Source organism: Chlorocebus sabaeus, chromosome 7 (assembly GCF_047675955.1).
Source record: "Chlorocebus sabaeus isolate Y175 chromosome 7, mChlSab1.0.hap1, whole genome shotgun sequence".
Classification (NCBI taxonomy): Eukaryota; Metazoa; Chordata; class Mammalia; order Primates; family Cercopithecidae; genus Chlorocebus; species Chlorocebus sabaeus.
The window spans coordinates 64,357,971-64,381,323 of NC_132910.1; the positions used below are offsets into that span (position 1 = coordinate 64,357,971).

General features: G+C 35.2%; 1 protein-coding gene across 9 annotated transcripts in view; it reads left to right on the forward strand.

The window, feature by feature from the left end:
* ANK2 (ankyrin 2) overlaps positions 1 to 23,353 on the forward strand; it is a 686,172-nt gene that overhangs the window by 209,872 nt on the left and 452,947 nt on the right. For 8 of the 9 annotated variants that reach the window (XM_073017562.1, XM_073017565.1, XM_007999613.3 and 5 more), the window contains exon 2: positions 1,333 to 1,392. The exons of the other annotated variant lie outside the window; for it this stretch is intronic. In XM_073017562.1, coding sequence (XP_072873663.1) covers positions 1,372 to 1,392 — 21 coding nt within the window. In that variant the 5' untranslated portion in view covers positions 1,333 to 1,371. The remainder of the gene's footprint in view (positions 1 to 1,332; positions 1,393 to 23,353) is intronic. 9 annotated transcript variants of the gene reach the window in all.

A 23,353-nucleotide genomic window follows, 5' to 3' on the forward strand; every position in this document is an offset into this window, starting at 1 on the left:
TTATCTGGAAGGCTTGTTAAAACACAGTATTGGGCCCCACTTCCAGTTTCTTATTGGAAGGTGGAGGGGGGGCCTGAGAATTTGCATCTCTAACGAGTTTCCACGTGATGCTCATTCTGCTGATCTAGGAACCACTGGTATAAGGCAGTGATTCTTGCCATATTTTCCTATGCTTTAATATGCAGAGGGATCATCTTGGAGAGTTTGTAGAAAGTGTAGTCTTTAAAAAGTATACTGACGTGCGACTCAACACTGAGATTTCTAAAAAAGCACGCTTAGTGATTCTGCTGTAATTGGTCCAGGGATCCTAAGCCATTGGATCATTTCTAACACTTAGTATTTGAGTCTTTCATGTTTTCATAACCATTCATGGGCTTGAATGTCAGTGAATGGCTGTTAAAGTTCCAATATGCTTTGAAGAATAAGAGAAAATAAAGTAGAAGCATGGCCATATGTTAGTGGCTTAATGATACCAGAGGTGAAATCAAATCTCATGAAAGTCTGATATATTGTGGTACAATAATGCGAGCAGTTAGCATAACCTGATGTAATATAACAAGATTTTGGCATTAAAAACTTGTCCAATCTCTTGATATTATGTAACATGTAAATAAACCAAATCTTTTGAAAGGAAGCAGCAAAATATAATAAAAAAAGAAGACTTTAGAGATGGATATATACTGGCTCTGGCATTTGCAATGCTGGTCAAGTAAACTTTATGATGTTTAGTTTTTCTTACCTGTAAAGGACACTTAGTAATTCCTATTTTACGACTTGTCATGAAGGATAAATAGATACGATATATGAGATGGCTAGTGTAGCTGCTGACATATTGTAGATGTTTAACAAATGGCAGTTATAAAAGGAAGAAGAAGGGATAGGCCACATGTGTCTGCCATTTCTTAGTTTTTGTCATTGACTGTTAGGTAGGGAATGCTTATTCAATTTAATACTCTTTGGTCAGCAATTTCAGGCAATGCTTTTTCATGCATTTAGACAGACTCTGAAAGTAAACATAGTCACTCAAGATTCTTATGAATCTACTTATGATTGAATGGACATTCTCATGTTTTAAAAAATCTATTTCTCTTACATATTAATAGGCTATTTTTCATCTTTTATCACATTCTGTTTTGGTTACTTTACTGAACTCTTGAAATGTTCAAATATTTTTGCTTTGCTCTTTTGCATTTATAATAGTGACTTTTTAAAATGAAGAACTCTATCAGTGCCTGCTACAAACTTATTTTGATTTGAAATATAGAAACTGTTCTTAATGATAAATTGAAATGGTTTCAAACTTCTAATATTTTCTCTTTTTTATCCTTTTAGGTAAGTAATGAAAAGAGACATGAAGAATTGATATTTCAAATGACCACCATGTTGCAAAAGGTACTTCTGGTATTTTAAATATTACTTTAAAAGAATCTTATAAAAAGACATGGAGGTTAGCATGTAACTAAGTACTATTTTGGTAAAAACAATTTTTATGAAAACAAATTTAAAGATGTTATAGCATTAACAATTTTGTAATTATAAGAAATGTAATATACTGTAAGACTTTTCTTTCTGTAGTCTAGGCAATTATCATCGGTATTATTTGGGAATGAAAAGGTAAATAGATTGATTGTCTCTTCCTCAAGATATTCGTTGCTGGAAAAAGGGAGGTGGAGGAAAGAAATTTGAATAAATAGACATAATAAACACATTGAGATTTGTTCACCAAAGTCATCTATTTTCTCTAAGAACTTATGAACTTGTTTTCTGTGATCAGAACATTATCTTCATAATTACTTATAAAATTGATTGCTATAAGCTTGTCAATAAAGTAATTTGATTCTAAATAATTCAAACAGATTGCATCCATATGGAGAGTTCTCCAGATTCTACATTTAAATAAAGGAGAAGGAGGGAAGAAGAAAATATTAGACTTACATGATAGAATGTAAAAATTATTAGTCTATTTATATCGCATACACGATTTGGGGAAATCTGCTTGTATTTTTAAGTCATGAATCTCATCTAGAAAAATATGTTTCTTTTCTAGAAGGAATCTATGAAATATTGTGAAAATCATCTCATTTGGTTACAGAGGAAAAAATTACATGGTGAACTATTAGATGAGTTGTATGACATCATTAACATTGACAATCATGCAAATATCCATGATGTTTCAGGTGCAATAAATCATATATGGTGCCTTTGTACTAGATTAATAATTTAATCCAAGAACAGAAGATATGCGAGAATGCCAAAAGAGGAGAAATCAACTTAGCTTTTTAATAAAATTGTTATTTTTAACACATTTCTCATTTTGCTTAGAAATTTCCTCAAGACCTTACAAAATTCAGGTCATGTACTATTGAAGATAAGATAAAAGGAGGGGGGAATAACTTAAAAATTTGTCCTCTTCGAATGATAGTTATTTAACTTACATTTTCTATACTTTGTGGTTATTCTTTTGAGTGCTAAAGGAGAATTAGACAATTTTATTAATGTTGATAACGAGATAGCATTAATCAGCTTGGGCTATTTTCTTTTTGTTTTGTTTTTTGAGACAGGGTCTCCCTCTGTCACCCAGGCTGGAGTGCAGTAGTACAATCATGGCTCACTGCAGCCTCCACCTTCCGGGCTCAAGTGATCCTCCCATCTCAGCCTGCTGAGTAACTGGAACTACAGACATGCACCACCATGCCCTACTAATTTTTAATTTTTTTGTAGAGATGGGTTCTGACTATGTTGCCCAGGCTGGTCATGAGCTTCTGAGCTCAAGTGATCTGCCCACCTCAGCCTCCCACAGTGCTGGGATTATAGGCATGAGTCACCGTGCCTGGCCAGCTTGAGCTATTTTTAAAAGGGCGGATATTACTCTGCTTTATTATATAATTAATATTATTATATGAATATATTTCAATACATTTTGCATCATTTGAGACTTCCAGGTATAAAAGCTAAGTCAGAAGTTGGATAGATGAATCTTAGAAGCTCGGAGGAAAGATCTGTGATTATAGTATGAAAAAGAACCAATTCCACTTCTTGACAAAGAAGGGAAGAATAATGATTTGTAGTGCGTGCCAAATGTTGCTGACAGGTCAAAGAAGATAAATGCATCAACAAACCAGCAGGAGTTTTACATGTAAATGTCCTGAGTAACTTTGGCAAAGGAAGTTTCGGTAGAGAAGCAGGGGCAGAAACCAGACTGGAGTGGTTTGAGGAGTAAATAAGAGATAAGGGGATGCAGTTAGCAAAAAAGATAGCTGTTTGAAAATTTTGTCAGGAAATGAAAGTGCGGAGAATCCAGCGTCTGGATAGGGAAGTTGGGTTGAGAGAATCTTAAACATGTTTACATTTTAATGGAAACAGTGCAAAAAGAGAGAGATTGGAGGTATGGGTTTCTGAAAAGGAAGGAAGTGATGGAGGAGGTGGTCTAGGAAGGGGAATTACCTATAGCCAGTGGGAAGGATAACACGCACATCAACACAGCTAAGGCAATCTCTGTAGGATACGTACAGATACAGATAGGTTTGTAGATTTGGTAGGGAACATTGAAGGGGGTGTCAAGAAAAAGTTTGTAATTTCTCTGTGAAGAAGATGTGGCCAGAGTTGTTAGTGAGTATTTGAGGAAAAGGGCAAGGATTGAAGTATTGTTTGTGGAGAATGAGAGACAGAGAGATCAATATTAGATTAGGCAAGTACTGATGACTGGGAATTTGTAGTATCATCAAACTCCTTACATTTATAAGCATATTAAGTACACGAATATTACTCTCTAAAAATCAGAAATCAGGGATAATCTGTTTTGAGGGAAGGTATAAGAAAGATTTGACTCTTCTTTTCTTAGGTCCTCAGTTTTGGTTTGTGTCCTAATGACAGCATTTTCATGGCAAAATTTAAGAACACTTTTTACATATGTATACATGTGCCAGCACACCTGCATGTTGTGCACATGTACCCTAGAACTTAAAGTATTTTTTAAAAAAACTTTTTGACCTTGAAGAAAGGATTACTTTAGCACTCCAAAATATATGTCTTTTTTACCATGACTGAAGAGAGGCTGCTGTCCTTACCCAGGTGTCCTTAGGTAGGCACATTCTTTCTGCTCTGCTACGCATTCTTTGGACAGTAGAGTTAGACTGAAAGTGTTAAACAGGCCCTGAAGATGAAAGACTTCAGTTTGCTGACTTTGAATTATAAGAAGGTTAATATGTCCATTTAACTAGAAATTCTAAATTTCTGCTTCCCATGTGACTTTTAGGAGTGTTTACTTGAGGGCATAGAGCTCTTTATAAGACTGAAGGGATCTTTTAGTTCAGGTACTTAAAATTTTTTTTTTTTTTAGTTGCAAAACCGTTTTGAAAAATAAAATCTGGCATTAACAAAGAGAACTATTCTGACTGCAGTGGGCATGGGGGATATGGAACCCACCCACTTATCCCTCTTCTTTCCCCTCCTCCTCATCCTGCTTTCAGGAAGTTCCCCGGAGACATCCTCATTGAATCTGGTGGCTCCATTAAACATTGTTTGAAAAGTACAATTCTAGGTGATCACAACTATATCGAATTTCAGTGAAACATGAAATTCTTAAGATAAATTAACTGTGGTTTGAGGATAATTTTTTTCTTTACAATTAAAATAGGCAGGTTAGTATCTACTTTAACCTAAAGTATAAATTCTTATCTTATATTGATAATTTTAGTGATAGTAGATACTAATTTTATCAAGGAAGCTCAACAAAAACCACTGCTAAATATATTGCAAATCTGGGATTTGAAAAGCCAAGCCCTCCTTTTAATTAATTTTGCTGATCAGGATTACCAAAGTTCATAAATGTGGAGCCCTTCACTAAGCTCATGAGTAGAACTGTTCTTCATTATCCTCAAAGGAGAGATATATGACTGTAGCAGGGAGGATTAACTGCCTTGATCTTGAGCAGCCATGAAAGCATGTAGTATGAGTTACCAGGATATTGCTTTTCCATTAGGGTATGACTTTGCCTAGGGCTGAAAACATCCATAAAGATGGGATAGAAGTTTTCAACCACACTTTTTATGTTGGAAAGCAGAGTATTGATAAAGTAGAAAAGCCAAAATAAGAAATGGTTAAAAGAGAGTTAAACTGGAGTATGAAGAACTTGCTAACAGAGTTATAAAGACAATTAAAGAGGGCAGTTTAACTTGAGTTATTGTTAATATTTAGCAATGCAATGAGGTGGATATTGTAACTTGGTTTTATATTTGATGAAATGGAGGCTCATACAGGTTAAGTAACTTGTCAAACTCATACTGCGAATCACCAGCAAATGTGGCAGAGCCAAAATTCAGATCCAGATCATTTTATTTAAAGACTAAAATAGACTGGTGAAGTCAGACTGAACAAACAGACAGCTAGGATGAGATACAGTTGAGACTGGGAGAGACATAGCAAGAAAAGGGCTGGTCTTCAAAATCAGAGAGTGCTACTCAAGTCAAATACCTACAATGGCTCACTGAGAAAAAAGTGGCTTTGAGAGTCCAATAAAGGTTTATATCCTTAGAACCTGCTTCCTTTTTAGTCACTTCCTCACAACCTTCCCGCTAAATACTATAATGATTAGAGGACTGTCTCTGCAGGACTTAGGCCTCTTGGGACTTATGCCACCAAAAGCTATTAATACCGAGGTCAGATAGGAAGATCTCTGGCTGGCTGAGGACTCCCCATGGTTTTCCTGGCTTTGGAAGTCTGGCTCATTGATTGGGATTGGGGGGCCCTTTCATTCCGAAACTCATTTCCTGCTGAAGGTGAAGCAACTCAGTCTGGCCAGTGTCCCTGCCATCTTCTATTCTGTTGTATATCCCTGAACCACATGTTAAGACCTGTACCTACTGGCACATGAAACCTTGTTCTAGTTATATAGAAGCAAATCACAAAAGGAAATGAGAATAATTAAAAGGGTTAAGTATGAAATGATATGGACCAGATTTAAAATTTTGTCTCACGTGTTTAAAAGTTGTTTTCAAGGCCTAGGAGGACCCCTGGGACGACTGGAAGAAAATAGCGAAGACTAAACTTTTTAGATACTGGGGAATAGAATACCTTGCATTAACATGATTATTGATGAGTGTATATTTCTGTTTGCATATGATGCCAAAAATCTTTTGTATACTTCAGTGGTGTTAATTTCCCATCTACTTGTGTAAACTAGGTGTAATCTTTGATCCATTTCCTGAAGTGATGGAATAGTCACCCTTTGTTCTGGTCAATAATTGTAACATAATTTGCTTAAATTTAGATAACTGAAGCTTGGTATTTTCTGGAATTCTTTTTCCTGAAGAACATATATAAATGGGAGTAATGATAGAGTTAAGTTTGTTCGTCTTAATCCGTTTATTAAGTGTTTCTAACCATCAAATCAAATGGGAGATTTCTAGTTTCTCTCTCATCTAAACTTAATAGATATCTTATCCTTGTATTACTGTGACTGTATTTTATATGGAGTTCTTGTGACCAGAGAAAATAATTATCTTTTGTTTCCTACTATTTTTTTGTTTTGTTGTTTTGTTTGGGTTAAAATGGTTTATAATCTACATTAAAACTCTTCTTGGTTCTTATACGAAAAAAGATGAAAATGAAAACTCAATAAACCAAAGTAGCACGGGTTTTTTTGAAAGAAAAGAACTGAATTTTGGGGAAAAAGTATTCACTCTGTGACGAGTGTTTCTGTACCCTACCTGGAACCAATTCCTTATTTTGTGGTTAGTCTATGTATAGCAGAGACTGTGTAGAAGGTATTAGTATCTGATAAAAGTGAACAAAGTTCTAATGAGCTCATTCATTATTTACTTTTTCAAAGCAAAGATTTTTTTCTTCCTTTCCCACAATTTCTCCATTTAATTCATACACATTAATTGTAATTCTAAAAATGCTAGTAATTCTCTATTATAGTTACTATGATGGTCATAGAATTAATGAAGGGTACAACAGTAAAATTTGTGTTAATTATTATCAACCGTATTCTTTAGTGTTTAAAATTTTGCAAACAAATAAATAATAGAATAAGCATAAATTTCCACAAACTTATATGAATCACAGTGATCTCCAATGTCTGTGTTTACATGCTTAGAGGCAAAACATATAAAGAAATAGGAGCTTAGCCTAATCAGTGAACTAAATCTGAAAATACTGATCTCACAGAAAAGATCATGCCCTCCGCAGCATGAATCCGGCCCTCTTCATTTTGCTTTCCTCAGCTGGGGCTGTTCAGTGGTGCAAAGAAAACATTGTAAAATGCTTACAGTTTTTAGAAGTGCTTCTGAGTTCTTTAAATAATGGTAAGAGTTGCAAATCTTATAGGAAGGACCTATCACAGAAAAGCTTTATTCAGTTGCACAGGGAATGGTGAACTCCAGTTACTGAGAGCTGCTCTAAAGAGAAATACTTATAAGAAAGGGGTACTGAAGTATTCATTATCATAAAACTTAAAGAGAACAAATGTGTGTTTCATTGCACATCTAAACCTAATATCTGTAAAGGGGATCTGTGGCAGCCAGCAGAGGGAGAAAGTGAAATTCTGCAGACAGATAAAAAGGAACTTTCAACACCCAGCTTATTTTTTTGGCAGAGATTCAATGCACTGGGAATTCTCCAGCAAAATGGGTTGCACTTGGCAGATCTGCAAATATGCATATTTCTGCTCAGTACAATCAGGCAAACATAGAGACTTCCAGAGGAACTAATTATCTTTTGTCTTTTTTACCTTGGAAAGAGGATAATATTTGGAAGACAACTATTAAGAGATTTTAGAGGCAATGTTTAAAAAAATGTTGAAAGAGGATTCTATATTTAGCCTTCTTTTAAAAAGTTTTTAATACCCATTTGTGCTCCCAAAATAATTTATCATAATTGGCAGAAGCTCAAGTCATTTGGTTTGTAATTTGAAGACTTTTGTTTATTATTTGCCATTTGCTTTTTTTTGTTTTTTAGATAGAGTCTTGCTCTGTCGCACCCAGTCTGGAGTGCAATGGCACGATCTCGGCTCACTGCAGCCTCTGACACCCGGGTTCAAGCAATTCTCCTGCCTCAGCCTCCCAAGTAGCTGGGATTACAGGCATAAGCCACCATACCCCGCTAATTTTTATATTTTTAGTAGAGACGGGGTTTCACCATGTTGGCCAGGAGTGTGCTTTTTTTTTTTTTTTTTTAAAGGAGATGATATATCTCACTACGTTGCCCAAGCTGTACTTGAACTCCTGGGCTTCACAGATCCTTCCACTTCAGCCTGCTGAATAGCTGGGACTATGGGTGCATGCCCACACCTGGGTGCCATTATCAATATATTTTTAAACAAACTCTGTTGCTATGTTTTCCCTTATTATGTTGTCACTGATACTAGGGAGAAGCTAAAGTTTCTCTATATAATATATTTTGTCAGGTCATTCAGATAAAAAAAGAAAAAAGCTATGTACATCAGATATTTAGAGAATTATTTGAGTTAGCTAGAAAAACAGTTTAAGTTTTTAAAGTGAGTTAGCTAAAAATACATCTATTTAATTGATTCTTGTGCTCATAATTATGTCTTCTTTGTTGTTAAGAAGCTGATGTGGCACTTTAGGGACAGAAAGTGCAGTTCAAAACAAATTTTCCCCTTTCTGATGAATATTTTTTAAGGGACAACAATTGGAAAAAAGGAGGAACCGGGTATGTGGGCCAATTATTTCCGAACATTTATTTTCTATGAAAAGATGACCAAACCCTGATACCCTGATAAAACAGATTACTTTAGAAGCCATTTATTCCTACTTCAAAGTTCCCAAGCAAAATTTCACTCATGTAGTATTGAATTTAAGAAAATCTAGTTGCCATTTTTTGAGTGGGGTAAGGGGCAGTATATATTATGATTTTCCTATCCCTCTCATTTTCTTATCTTTTAAGTGGGGAATCCCAAAGTAAAAATATGTATTCCTAGAAAAGTAACATGAAGAATATCCCACAATTATGAGAGCTGGATAGAGGATAGCCCACACTATGGTTTCTAGAAGACCAAATTTGTGAGCAGCCTAATTTATTTTGATAGTTTTAGGAAGAAGTCAGCCATGTGACCAGAGCGAAGTAGAGATATGTGTTTGTAAATTAAATAATTTTTAGGTTCTAGTCCCAGCTACTTGGGAGGCTGAGGTGGGAGGATAGCTAGAGCCCAGGAGTTCAAGTCCAGCCTGGGCAACATAGTGAGACCATGTCTTTAAAATAAATAAATATTAAAAAATAATTTTCAGGTTCTAGAAATGACTACATCTAGGAAAACATGATGTGATGAATGTTGGTGGGGTGGGATGGAGTGGGGTGGGGGAAACACTAGACTGAAAATCCCCTGAAGTCTCTAAATTTTTTTCCAAATTTATAATTTTATGTTATAATATGTAGATGATTGCAACAAGGTACACTATATAGGCTCAGGATGCCTATGTAACAGTAAAAAAACTCATATTAGCTCAGGTGGTAGAGTACAAAGTTTTTCATATCTATTGTTGCTAGGATCAATCCCTTTCTAAGCATCCAAATTATTTGATAATAGCATAGTGCTATATTAAATATTACTTGAATATTAAAATTTATGTAAATGACCAGTAATGGGTACTTAATTCTTTTTCTGTAATGTAGAGTTTTATGGCAAAATGAAGCTTATTGTAAAGGTTTTTGACTAGTTTAATTATTTTTCCTGTTGAATATGTAAAGTCAATATTATCAGTCTCTCTGTGTTACCTAGGCTTGCCTTGAACTCCTGGGCTCAAGCACTCTCCTACCACCTCAACCTCCTGTACACAGTATATTTTAATGTTAAAACAATTGAGTTTACTTTGTACTTTTACTTATTCTAAACTTTCTTAATACTGTGCTTCCAATCAGCATTAATTTTTGAATAATACATTTTGAAACTATATGTTCTTGAATTTTGCTCAGTTAAGTTTTGGAATCTGCATATGAGTTTAATACCTTGAATTCTCTGGATGGTTAAAAAATCTCTTTATAGCCTCTATTTCCCTCATTTGTACAAGTTTACAGATTGCCTCATCTATAAACTTGTTAGATATGCATCATAAAGTATATCTTGTTAGATATACTTATTTTTGTTCAGTAACTTGAGAGCCCTATTTGGAAATCATAGAGAAGTTATAACATAGTGCATGGACTAGAGTTTGAAAGAGATCCAAAACTTATAAAAATGAGTCAATTTGACATGGAATTTAGATAATTACAGCATCTTTGAAATATTTTTTTTATACATATATATTTAATATTAGAGCACTTTCGTGGATATTTATCCTGTCTTTTTTTTTGATGGGAATATTTTGTTGAGTAATAGTAACATCTATAGTTCTTACTTTCTACTAAGGAACTCAGGCACATCACACTTCGAGATAGATTATTTTCGGGTTTCTTTTTAGGTAGATTTTTATTATCCTCATTTTGTGAAAGTGGAAACTGGGGCTTCTGTAACTTGTTTGGGTCACATCAGTGGTGGTTCAAGTAGACTTCAAATCCACCTGTCTGACTCCAAAACTCATGCTTTTCATCATGAAGTCAAACTGTAACTTATGTATCTAAATACATCTATAATTGTTTTATATAAAGATAATGATGAAAAACCCATTTGTGTTACTGTTATTATATCAGTCATTTACAAAATTGATGTAGGGTAAAATTACGTGTGCATATGTATCTAAAGTGAACTAAAATCTGGGTGGGCATCGTGGCTCACGCCTGTAATCCCAGCACTTTGGGAGGCTGAGGCGGGGGGATCACTTGAGGTCAGGAGTTGGAGACTAGCCTGGCCAACATGATGAAACCCCGTCTCTACTAAAAATATAAAAAAATTAGCCAGGTGTGGTGGCACTTGCCTATAATCCCAGCTACCCAGGAGGCTGAGATAGAAGAATCACTCAAACCTGGAGGCAGAGGTTGCAGTGAGCCGAGATGGTGCCACTGCACTCCAGCCTAGGTGACAGAGCAAGACTCCATCTCAAAAAAAAAAAAAAAAAAAAAGTGAACTAAAATCTGATTTTTCCCTTCTTTGCTTACTTTTCTTTCTGTGATCTGAGGAAAACAAAAGGACCCAGCCCATGTGGCTTCACATTGGGAGGAAGAAGCACCCACTGTTTCCTAAAATTTAGAGCTAGAAGGGGCTGGAAAGAGCCAATCCTACCCCTGATTTTTTAGAATCAAATTCCTGTATCACAGTTGAAATGATTGTCAAAAGTAAGAACACAATGTTTGTCTGTTGGGGGAAAAAGTCTGTTGGGGATACCTGAAGGAATACGTGAATTTGAAGATGTGAATTCTATTTTTGGAAAGCTTAATGCAGCAGAGGCTGATATAATGGCAAGTGACGGCTGCTTCTGGGGCTGAGTCCCATGACTACCTCTTTCTCCTGAATAGTTACTGGAAAATACATCTAGACTAAAGTTTATGACTAAATTTAGGGCCTGTATGTTCTGATTTTCCCTGGATAATAAGGCTGTGAGTTCTACTGAATTGAATTGAGTTACAGAAATTAGATTATCATGCTTTTCCTAGTTATTATTGTTCTTTATACAACTTACATGTTTTTTAGAGCAGGAATCTTCTTAACTTCAAGATCCTCAGGGACTCAACGTTCATGATGGGAGCTCAGCAAATGTACTGGGATAGACAGAGAAATGATATTTGTGCATGTCAAACTTGATCTAAAGACCACTTTACCAAGAACATGAGGCCCAACAGAAAAATAAGACTTTAAATAGATGTTTGTAAAGGATAAATTTCAAAGAAAAATATAAAATGGGGTCTTTTACTTAAAAGACTGGTAGCAAGATAGTATGAATTATTTTTTTCATTTGGGCAGGCACAGTGGCTCATCCCTATAGTCCCAACACTTTGGGAGGCTGAGTTGGGTGGATCACTTGAGTCCAGGAGTTCAACACCAGCCTTGGCAAGGGGGTGAATCCCTGTCTCTACAAAACATATAAAAAAAATTAGCCGGGCATGGTAGCATACACCTGTAGTCCCAGCTACTTAGAAGGCTGAGATGGGAGGAGCCCTTGAGCCTGGGAGGATGAGGCTGCAGTGAGTCGAGATTGTGCCACTGCACTCCAGACTGGGCAACAGAGCAAGACTTTCAATAAATAAATAAATAATAAATAAATAAATTTTTTCTTCAGTTTATTTTGGGATTTAATCCTGCATTTGCTTTCATTATTGAGGCTTTGCAATTTTGTTTCTGGGCACATGAATTTGCTTAGTATAATTATTATACAAGTATATACTTACTATAACATTTGCCTTTTATCACAGAATTTTATACATGGAACATAAAAAATTAATATATGTAAAAACTTTTCTATTCCTGTGTAACTCTTTAGTGTTTTTAATTGTCAGATATTTAGATGCTGCATTGAGAAAAACTGTTGTGTGAGTTTAAGATAAAAAGTTATTGTTAAACTACCTAGTAAAAATATGTTTGTTTTATAGCTCAAATAGCACCATTTACTTCTGAATTTTGATTGTTACGGTTCCTGAATTATTCTGTCACATGAATCTGTAGGATTTTTGTGTTCTGACATGGTTCTGATGAGGAAATGGGCTAATATTAAACCCAATAGTTTATGGATATAAGTGACAAAAATCTGCCTTTTTCAGTTATTGAAAGTTGCTGCACTAAATGCACTATGCTAAAGCATCTTAATAACTGAGCAGGACTGTGAGCCTCAGTGATAGAAAATAGGAGAATGTGGGGTTATTAATCAAAATCACCTTTAATGTGCGTCATAATTCTATACCTAAACTACAGTTATGAAGCAGAGGAAACGGATCTGTGAAAACTTGAATGATCAATGCATAAATACAATTCCTGCCTTTAATCTATTAAATATTTAAGTATTTCAATGAAACAATTGTAGTCTGTACATTTGGTAGCAGTTTGGATAGCGATGTTACTGCGAGTAAAAGTGTCAACTTTCTACCAAGACCTCATTCTTCTTAATGGCTGGAATTGAGTCACTTTAATAGCTCCCATTCCTAGCACAAGGTCAGACACATTAAAAAAGTAAAAAGCAAACAAAACCCCAAAACTCTGATACACATTTGTCAGATAAATGAATAGGTGAGGATTTATGAGAATATATTCAACCAATATAATAGCATCAGGATTTGCTATTCAATGTATTTTAATAAGCAATTCAATGATCCAATTATATATCTCCTTATTATATATAAAGTACTGTGATAGGTACTTCAGTGGCATTAAGATGTCTTAAACAGGGCCCTGATTTTAAGGAACTTAGAATCATAAAGAAAATATATAGGGACAACTTAAATTCCAGTGCTATAAATGCTATGGGAGCAGAGAGGCATGGTTTGAATAAAGACCAATGGATGTTCTGGAAATGAGGAAAAGCATATGCAAAGGCAGGGGGTTGTGTGAAACATGCAAATTCCAGAGCGGCAAGTCATTCCGGATAGCTACACCTCAGGGTTTGTGGATAAGATAGGTTTGAGTTGTGGTGTCCAAGAACTACACAGCTACTTTATGCTACCAACTTTCTGCTAAAGCGACAAGCGCCACAGTGAAAAAGAGCTTCTCACAGACTCTTTATTGGTAACTCTCTTGGATCTAAAACGCATTCCTTTTCATATTACATCCTGGTCAATTCTACAGACTTTTAATGCTCCCAACTTCCAATGTTGTTGCTTATTCTCCTATTTGAGATTTTGCTTTATAACTTTAGATTTGATGTCCTGAAGCAATATACTTATCCTCCACCACCAACACTGCCATGATTGGAATTCCTGTGGCTGATACAAACTGTAAGACTACATTGGAGGTAAAATTGGAAAGAAAAAAATGTGGAGCTCAGATCATGAGGGAACCTTTATTCCATGTGTTACATGTTGAAAATCTAAAGAGAAAGAAGTGGCATTGACAATAAACCTCAACTGTTTGGATATTAAGATATATTATTAGATGACATACGTATCTTGGGGATTTATCATGGTTCAGCATTGAATCCTTACTTTGCCGGCTCAGAAACTAAGTTTTTCAGTGCACTAAGAAAAGAGCAGTCTCTTAGAGGTGAATTCACATTAAGTAACCTCACAGGAAGTGATGTATAATATGGACTTTCAATGTATTGTCACATAAAATTTCAATAGTTGTGCCAAATTAATTTGGTGTTCTGATTTTATGGGTCAATAAAACTATGTGGGAACAAAATATTAACCAAAAGATTTTTACATAAGCACGAGACCAGAAGAAGGGGAAAAAATAAATATAATTTGATTGTCAGTGGCATCAGCCTAGTACCTCAAAGCACTACCTGCATCAAAAAGATTATCTGGCTACCAGGATTGGAGTGCTGGAGATTTGGGGCCTGCTCATTGCTTCCCTTGCTTGGACTGGCACTATCAACATCTTTCTTCTCTGACCCTGCTTTACCTGTCAGTTCTTTACTTATGCTTTTAGTCAAAGCATTCTTCTGAGTAGTCACCGATTCAAGAGGTTAAATGGGTTTTATTACACAGGCCATCTGATTAATTAGGGGCAGCTTCCTGGAAAAGTCTTGAGAAGGGCTCTGAGCTCAGCCCAGCTCAGTGGACTACCGTGCTCCCGAGGTGATGGTTGAAGTCTGCCCGGGTTCAGGGAGGGTGGAATGAAGATAGCTTGATGCATATGCCATCCTTGCATAAATAATTCAGGTTATGAAAGCACCTGAAAGAACATAAGTGGGAAAGTGACATCAACAAGTTTTCATTTAGTGAAAAAACAAAAAAGATGATCAAGTCACCTTCCCAGATTTGTCCCACCCACCCTCACTCTGAATGTAAGCTATTTGACAGTAGCCAGGAGATGTGGCAGAAACATCCAAGTCCGGACACCAGTTTTCTATGTTCGCCTTCACCATGGCTGCTGCATTTATTGTCTGAGTGAATATTATTTTTCCTGTTTGAAGAATAGAGAGGAGAATGATGCCACACACTAACAAATAAAACTAAAAAGCCTGACAGTAATATTAATGATGTGATCTGCTGTCTTCTTAAGTGTTTTGAATGTTATTTGGCATATCAACAGAATGAATAGTTTTGGATTGCAAATGATTTTTTGTATCCTTTAATTTTCATGCTATTTGCTTTCTGTTTTTGAAAATTTGTTGAATATTTTCCATGACAGTTTGTTTTTCTAAATTCCCACTTGTTTGTTTGCTTGGCTGTTGTCTATTTGGCTACTTCTGGAACGTGGAATTCATGTTTGCATATGATTATATCTGCATAATTATTTGAGTTTATATATAGCTAATCAGGGGTGGTAATATGCTCTGCTTTAATTGACCCCTGATTACTTCTGCTTTCTATGGATTTTCTATTTTCTTTCACTTTTTAGTTAATAAAGATTTATTTATCATTTTCCACATGCAAATACCCTTTTAGGCCTGACTAAAGCAGAACTTTTCTCAGCTTAGAATAAATTTCCTAGTATACTGGAATATGCATACTAATATTGTCTTTCAGTCTTAGCTCCATATTGACAATTGGCAATAGCATCTTTTGTATTAGATGGATTTATAGGTGATAGTGAAGACTTGTAGCAGTTATATGGAGCAGGATATAGCCTTAAAGCAATTTATTATTTTATAATTTGTACTTCCATTAGCGTTACTCATCTTTTATCTCTTTATCACAGCTATTTTTATTTGTAAATGTTAACTATTTTTTTATGTTTATAAAAACAAGCATCATTTTAAATTAAAAACTCTATAGAAACTCGCTCATTGATGGTCATTAATGTCGGTTGAAGTCCAACGTGTCAGGTAAGGAAATAAAACAATTAGTTTATTTTATGAAGGCCAATTTAATATAATTAATGTATATACTAATGTTCATATATATTTATTTTTAATGTGCCTAAGTATTAACAGTGTGAGATACATAGAACTTTCAATATTTTCTTTATTTTTCCTAAGACAAATGAAATAAGTATAATACCAAATTTATTTTCCTTAACAAAAACTAACAAGTAGAAAATTCATAAACCAGTGTTTTATTCAAACTCCTATCATATAAAATAGTCATGTCTTTGCTTTAATTTTACTAAGTGTTTTGCAAATGTAGCAAACTGTGGCCAAACTAATGTTCCAGTTGAGAAATACAAAAGTGAACTTTAAGTGCATTATATCTGCCATTAATGAAAATGGAACATCTTAATGCAAGAATAAATATCACTTTGATTAGTGAATCTGTCAGCCTAACTATAGCTTTTCTTTCTTGCAGCTATTAATAATTTATTATACTTAGAGTTGAATAATAATTTATTATATTTAGAGTTGAATAATAATTTATATACTTAGAGTTGAATAATAACATTATAGAATTTTAGGTTTCCTGGGAAGGGTCTTTTCAGATCATTTGGTCCAATGATATTATTTTAAGTATTATAGGAGTAAAAGTTCTTCCTCTCTCCAGTTAGTGGCAAAATTAGGTCTAGAACTCGTGTCCCTCGCCTCTAAGCCCAGGACTCTTTTTCACCACTCTATATTGCCTCTGATTTATATGGCATGTAATATCCACTAATCCTTTATAAGACACAAAGTCAATCTGCATTTGTAATGTTTAATGAGAAGACTCAACTCATTCTTCTTTTTAACCAATGTTTATAAAACATATTGTGTGCTGGCAACAACTACTGAGATGGTTTCAGGGAGAGACATGATCTCATGACATTAGAGTGGGAAATGTCCATGTATACTGCCTTCCTATAGCCAAATAAAATGTGTTTCCTATCAAAAAAACCAATCAGTTAAGAAATAATAAACGTTTCCAAAATATTATACATATACCAGAGGATGTAGAATGTAACACTAAAGGGACAAAATGCATTTTATTTCTATGTTTTAAAAATCTGAACAAAGTACAACAGTCTTTAAGGATCTTTGATTGTTTAAACATACATTTTACTTTTACTTATAAATTGAACATTAATATCTTAAATTATCTTGGATTTCCACAGGATTTACCATATTAGTTATAAATGGTGTGCAGTTCAGCACAGATAAGCCATTTATTTGCTTACTTTCCTTATATAGTGTGTATTTTCATACTGTCATCAAGGATGGTCTGTTCTATTCTTATTTTAGTTGAACCCTAATATTCACTATACCGTATTGCACACACATGTACTTGAAGATCAAGGATGCCCTCTTGTGCCTCACCTCCCACTTTTATTGTTTTGAATGTCAAATAGAAAATAGTTAAATTTTATATTTAAAGTTAAACCTAAATAAAAGCTGTTGTATAGCTCATGGATCTCTGATAAAATATTCAGGGAATTTTATTTATTTAAACACATCATGTTATTAGAGTGTTTTTAATGGTGATTTGTCCAAATGAATAATATTATGTATTATTTTCTTTTTCTTTCTTTCTTTCTTTTTATTTTATTTTATTTTTTTGAGACAGGGTTTCGCTCTATTGCCCAGGCTGGAGTGCAGTGGTGCGATCTTGGCTCAAACAATCCTCTCATCTCAGCCTTCCAAGTAGCTGGGACTACAGGCATGTGCCATGCCCTGCTAATTTTTGTATTTTTTTGTAGAGACGGGGTTTTGCCATGTTGCCCAGGCTGGTCTTGAATTCCTGAGCTCGGGCAATTCTCCTGCCTCGGCCTCCCAAAGTGCTGGGATTACAGGCATGAGCCAACGCATCCGGCTGATTCTGTGTTTTCTGATTCTGATTATTTTCTTATGAGAAATATTTTCTGCATTAGATTTCTTTTTTTTCTTTTTTCTTTTGAGACCGAGTCTCGCTCTGCTGCTCAGGTTGGACTACAGCGGCGCGATTTCGGCTCACTGCAAGCTCCGCCTCCCGGGTCCACGCCATTCTCCTGCCTCAGTCTCCCGAGTAGCTGGGACTACAGGCACCGGTCACCACGCCCGGCTAATTTTTTGTATTTTTAGTAGAGACGGGGTTTCACTGTGTTAGCCAGGATGGTGCATTAGGTTTCTTTAGTTTTTTTTTTTTTTTTTTTTACTGTTCCATAATCTGACATTTCTAAAAGTAGAAATAATTTTTAGGATTGTGAGGTACCATTCCTCTAATTATTTTTTAAAGAGATGGGGTCTTGCCATATTGCCCAGGTTGGAGTGCAGTGGCAATTCACAGGTGCAGTCATAGCATACTACAGCCTCAAACTCCTGGGTTCAAGCTGTCCTCCAGCCTCAGCCTCCAGTGTAGCTGGGACTATAGACACATGCCACTGCACTTGACTTCTGATTTTTTTCAGAGCTTAAAGGGAGAATTTAAAATACTTTTCTATTTTTGTTGCATTATCCACTACTTTTTCCTGTTTTTTAAATGTTTATTATCATGGCTGCTAAGAAAAGTTTGTTACTTTTTCATTGTCAAATGTCAAATAGCATGGTCTTCTATGGATACTACTTAGAATTTATAGTAATTAGGCTTTAATTAATTTGTCTTTGAATATATTTGTCTGAGAACTGACATCTGACAGGTACCAGATGGAATAAAACTCTAGTCTGAAAGAAGTTTCTGATGCTGGTAACCAGCTCCAGTGCTGTTTAGCATTATGGCCTTGAACAACTGACTAACATCTTTGGACCTGTTTTCTGAGTTGTTAAATGAAGAAGTAGAACTGGATAACTTCTAAAGTTCCTTTTGATTCAAATATTGTAATTCTTGAAATTGTAGGGCTACTCTAACTCGTCTTAGGTGTGCCCACGTATACCAGTCTCTAGACCCTTTGGTTTCCTTTAACTGCAGATCTAGAGAGGGAAGACTGGCTCTTTCTTTGAGAGTTTTTAGGACAGAAAGCATTTTTTGAGTAGATCTGTATTGAGCTTCACTTTAGTTATCCTCATACTAACCTCTGTAATTTTCTTAAGTGGTTGTTCAATCCGCTTCTTCATGTAGCCCAAGGGTCCTATATATGGCTCACAGTGTCACATTCAATCGGTGACTGGATTTTTTTACTGTCCACGTGGGCCACATTTAACAAAATAATTGACAAGGAGTATTTACCAACAATAAAATCCTGTTCATCTGATTCAGCCCAACTAGGCTGAATATTGAAAAATTTTACCTTCAGAAATATTCTCAATACTCTGTAGAAAAATGATACAAAGAAGTAAAAGACAGGCAATTTGATTTAAATATATGACAGTGCATTCAATAATGTAGTTCTGCTAGGAAATATTTGAGATAGTAGCATAGACTGTTCAGCCTTGTGTGACAGAGTCAAAGATGGGGTAAGTCAATTATTTTGAGCAAAGGTTTCATATAGAGCTTATTTGAATAGGAAAAGGAAGGTCCTAGAAGCTTGATGTAATAATCAATGTAAACAATTCAGTCTTGATGTTGTATTTAACCTATTTAGCTACGGTCAAAACCTGAAAAACAGCTTTAATTGAAAATGACTCTTTAATATTCCTTGTCACTGATACCAACCTAGCAAAACCCAAGATAAAGTAGAAGAGGAAATAAAGTTCTTATTTTAGGTTATCTCCTCTGTTTCTTTCTTTCTTTTTTCTTTTTTTGAGTCGGAGTCTCGCTCTGTCGCCCAGGCTGGAGTGCAGTGGCCGGATCTCAGCTCACTGTAAGCTCCGCCTCCCGGGTTTAGGCCATTCTCCTGCCTCAGCCTCTGGAGTAGCTGGGACTACAGGCGCCTGCCACCTCACCTGGCTGGTTTTTTTTTGTATTTTTTAGTAGAGACGGAGTTTCACCGTGTTAGCCAGGATGGTCTCGATCTCCTGACCTCGTGATCCGCCCGTCTCGGCCTCCCAAAGTGCTGGAATTACAGGCTTGAGCCACCGCGCCCAGCCATCTCCTCTGTTTCTATTATTACAAAAGATAAGTTGTTTTTACTGTGTCTTAAAAGAAAAGATAGTATCTTAATAATACTAAGATTTTTTTTCTAGTTAAAAAAAAACCTTGAATTTATTATTAGACGTGTGTAGATTTAAATGTCACAAGATATGTACTTCCAAAATAGAGGTGCAGTTTCATCAATCAGCATACTGTAGTGGACACATTATTCTATCTTTAGCATTTTTATATTTTGACATTTAGTAACACTAGATTCAAAGCTAATCCCACTCAACACATAGCACTAGACTTGACATCAGTGAAATTAAATACATTTATATTCCAATACTTTGAAAATTGCTCTAAGGGATGAAATTGAAGAGTTATTTTAAAATATTTTTAATGTTGTTGCTTCATTGCCTTTTTCAAATATAATGGGAAAACAATTGCCCTAGTAGGGTGCTGCATGTAGTGGGTACTGAATCTGCGAACTAAAATGTTAAGCTCTATACTGTGGAATTCCTTTCAAAATGATTATAAAGCTAAATGTTGCTGTATTTTTTTTTTTTTTAATGAGCACCTGTCTAATGAAATCCCCCAAAATAACAAGCGCAAGTGATACATAAAGTTGGGGAAAAATAACATGAGCTAGATATTTTTGAAAAGAAAGAAAGACTGTCTTTTACAAATATGAATTAAATATTAAGCAAAAAATTCATGACTGCTCTAAAATTAGAATGTTCATTTTAAGTACTCCCAAAGGGCCAAGTGCTGAAATTTGAACAGTGAAATGAACAAAATGGGAACTAAAATATTAACTTTAAGCAATCTCTTGAGTAAAGTTGTAAAAAATAGTATTGGTCACTTTTACTATGTTGTTAAGTTTTAGATATTGGAATAGAGAGGAAGGAGGAATTTGGAAAGGAATATAATAAAACGCCCAAATTCTTGGAATTTGATTCAAACCAAGAGGAAATGATCTCTGAAATTCAGCACAGATTTTAAAACAATAATTCTTCCAGTTGTGAAACACTTTAGTTGCACCTCTGTTTTAATGATTTGGAAGATAATTCTGTAAGTCCCAGTGTAAAAAATGAAGAACGATATATAAAAATGATTTTAAAGTTAGTTAAAAAGGTGAAGATATACTGACATTTTAAAACTAAGGACTCTTTTAGATTTCTTGGAACATCTCTAAAAGATGTGAGCTGTCTGGGCACAGTGGCTCACGTCTGTAATCCCAGCACTTTGGGAGGCTGAGGCGGGGGGATCACGAGGTCAGGAGTTCAAGACCAACCTGGTCAACACGGTGAAACCCTGTCTCTACTAAAAATACAAAAATTAGCTGGGCATGGTGGTGGGTGCCTGTAATCCCAGCTACTCGGGAGGCTGAGGCGGAGAATTGTGTGAACCTGGGAGATGGAAGCTGCAGTGAGCCGAGATTGCACCACTGCACTCCAGCCTGGGAGACAGAGTGAGACTCCAACTCAGAAAAAAAAAAAAAAAAGAAATAAAAAAGAAAAAAAAGATGTGAGCTGTATATTCATGGATAACATTTCATCTTAGATAACCAGTACATATTCTGGCTACTCCTGGGTGAGAAAACAGCTTTTTAAAAGCTGACTTGTCAATATTGTGGTAGCCCCATTTAGAAAACAATAAAATATTTAATAATAAGGAAATTGTTAAATTATGAAATACCTATGAAATGAGATATTATGTAGCCATTTAAAAGTAGCTTTTAAAGAAATTGTAATGACAGGAAAAAAGTCCACTACCAATAATTTTAAAACTTAGGATGTAAAAAAGTATATCCAACATGCTCTCAACTCTATTATTTATATGCATAGAAAAATGCAAAAGAAATACATATATGACAGTAGTGGTTTTTATCTGGATACATATAATTTTTCTTTATAATTTCAAATTTTTCTTACATTAAATATTTATTTTATTTTATTTTTTTCTTTTGAGACAGAGTCTTGCTCTGTTGCCCAGGCTGGAGTGTAGTGGCGCAGTTTTGGCTCACTGCAAGCTCCATCTCCCGAGTTCACACCATTCTCCTGCTTCAGCCTCCTGAGTAGCTGGGACTACAGGTGCCTGGCACCACGCCTGGCTAATTTTTTGTATTTTTGGTAGAGATGGGGTTTCACTGTGTTAGCCAGGATGATCTTGATCTCCTGACCTCGTGATCTGCTCGCCTTGGCCTTCCAAAGTGCTGGGATCATAAGTGTGAGCCACCGCACCCGGCCATTTATTACCTTTTATAATTAGAAACTACATTTTTAAAAGCTTACTGATTTCAAAGGTCACTGTAAATTACAGTAGTGAAAATAATCATTATTAAGTTTATGATAAAAGTTAGTTTTTTGAAATGTACAAGAAAGAAAAGAGCAAAAAATGCAAAAAATACCTAGATTAACCGGAAACTGGGGTCAAATGCTTCAGTTTGTCTCTCAAGTACAGCAACCACTGTCTTAGAAGAATAACATCCATCTGTTTTCTATCTGCTACAGTACATTGCATAACATTTTTAGAAATATGCATGTTTCCTTTTACCATTGATACAAAAGATATATCTGCATAATGTAGATCCTATTGACTATAGAAATTATGTCCTGGAAGAAAAATTTCACTTGGTTGAAAAAAATAATAGCTTCAATCTGTAGGCCCCTGCTAATATGAAACTTGGCATAGTCCTCCTAGTTCCCAATGATGGTGATAGTAAGCACTTCAAAGAAATTTTTAATTCATACAATCAAAATGTGTAAGTATACTATACACATTTTGCACCTACTTGAATGGAATAAACTTGGAAGAACTTTGGGAGATTGTATAGAAGAGTTAGCTGTTACAGAATTATAAGTAGTTTAATTAAAGTTGTAGAGCATGAAATGAGTTTTTTTTCCTGGATTTCTCTGGTAATCAATCCATTCTTCCACAGTTGAATGGAACTATGGGCAGCAAAGGGAGAAAGCTTAAGTGGTCATGGAAGAAAATTTGGTGATACTTTTCTTTTAATAGAATGTTTATAAGTAAAGTCAGGCATTAATAGTTTGTGTTGTAGACCTCTACACAAAAATTTCAGAAATAACTTGCTTGAATCATTTATTTTTTAGCCAACAGTGTTTCCCATCTCAGGCTAAAGTTGGGGGAACCTCTATCAGAATCATTTTAAAAGTTCAGGGACTTGGATTCTGTGCCTGGAGAATCTGATTCAATAGGTTTTCAGTAGTGTCAGGGAGACTGTATTTTAACAAAGCAAAACAAAACAGAACAGAAAGCCACCTCCAGTCATTTTGGTGTGCAGTCCAAATTGAGAATGACTGGGAGGATACAAAGAAGTAAGTTATCAGGCAGATCTTCATGTTGTTCATTCTCTGAAGAGCAACTCAGAGTCTACTCTTTAAAATTGGTAAAATATTTCTTTTTCTAATAAAAAAGATCTTTTCTTGTCATGAACTCTCCTCCCACATGTTGATAGTTTTTACGTCTATTGTCTGAGGTTCTACCATGCCAGGAATATGAGGGCAAAGAA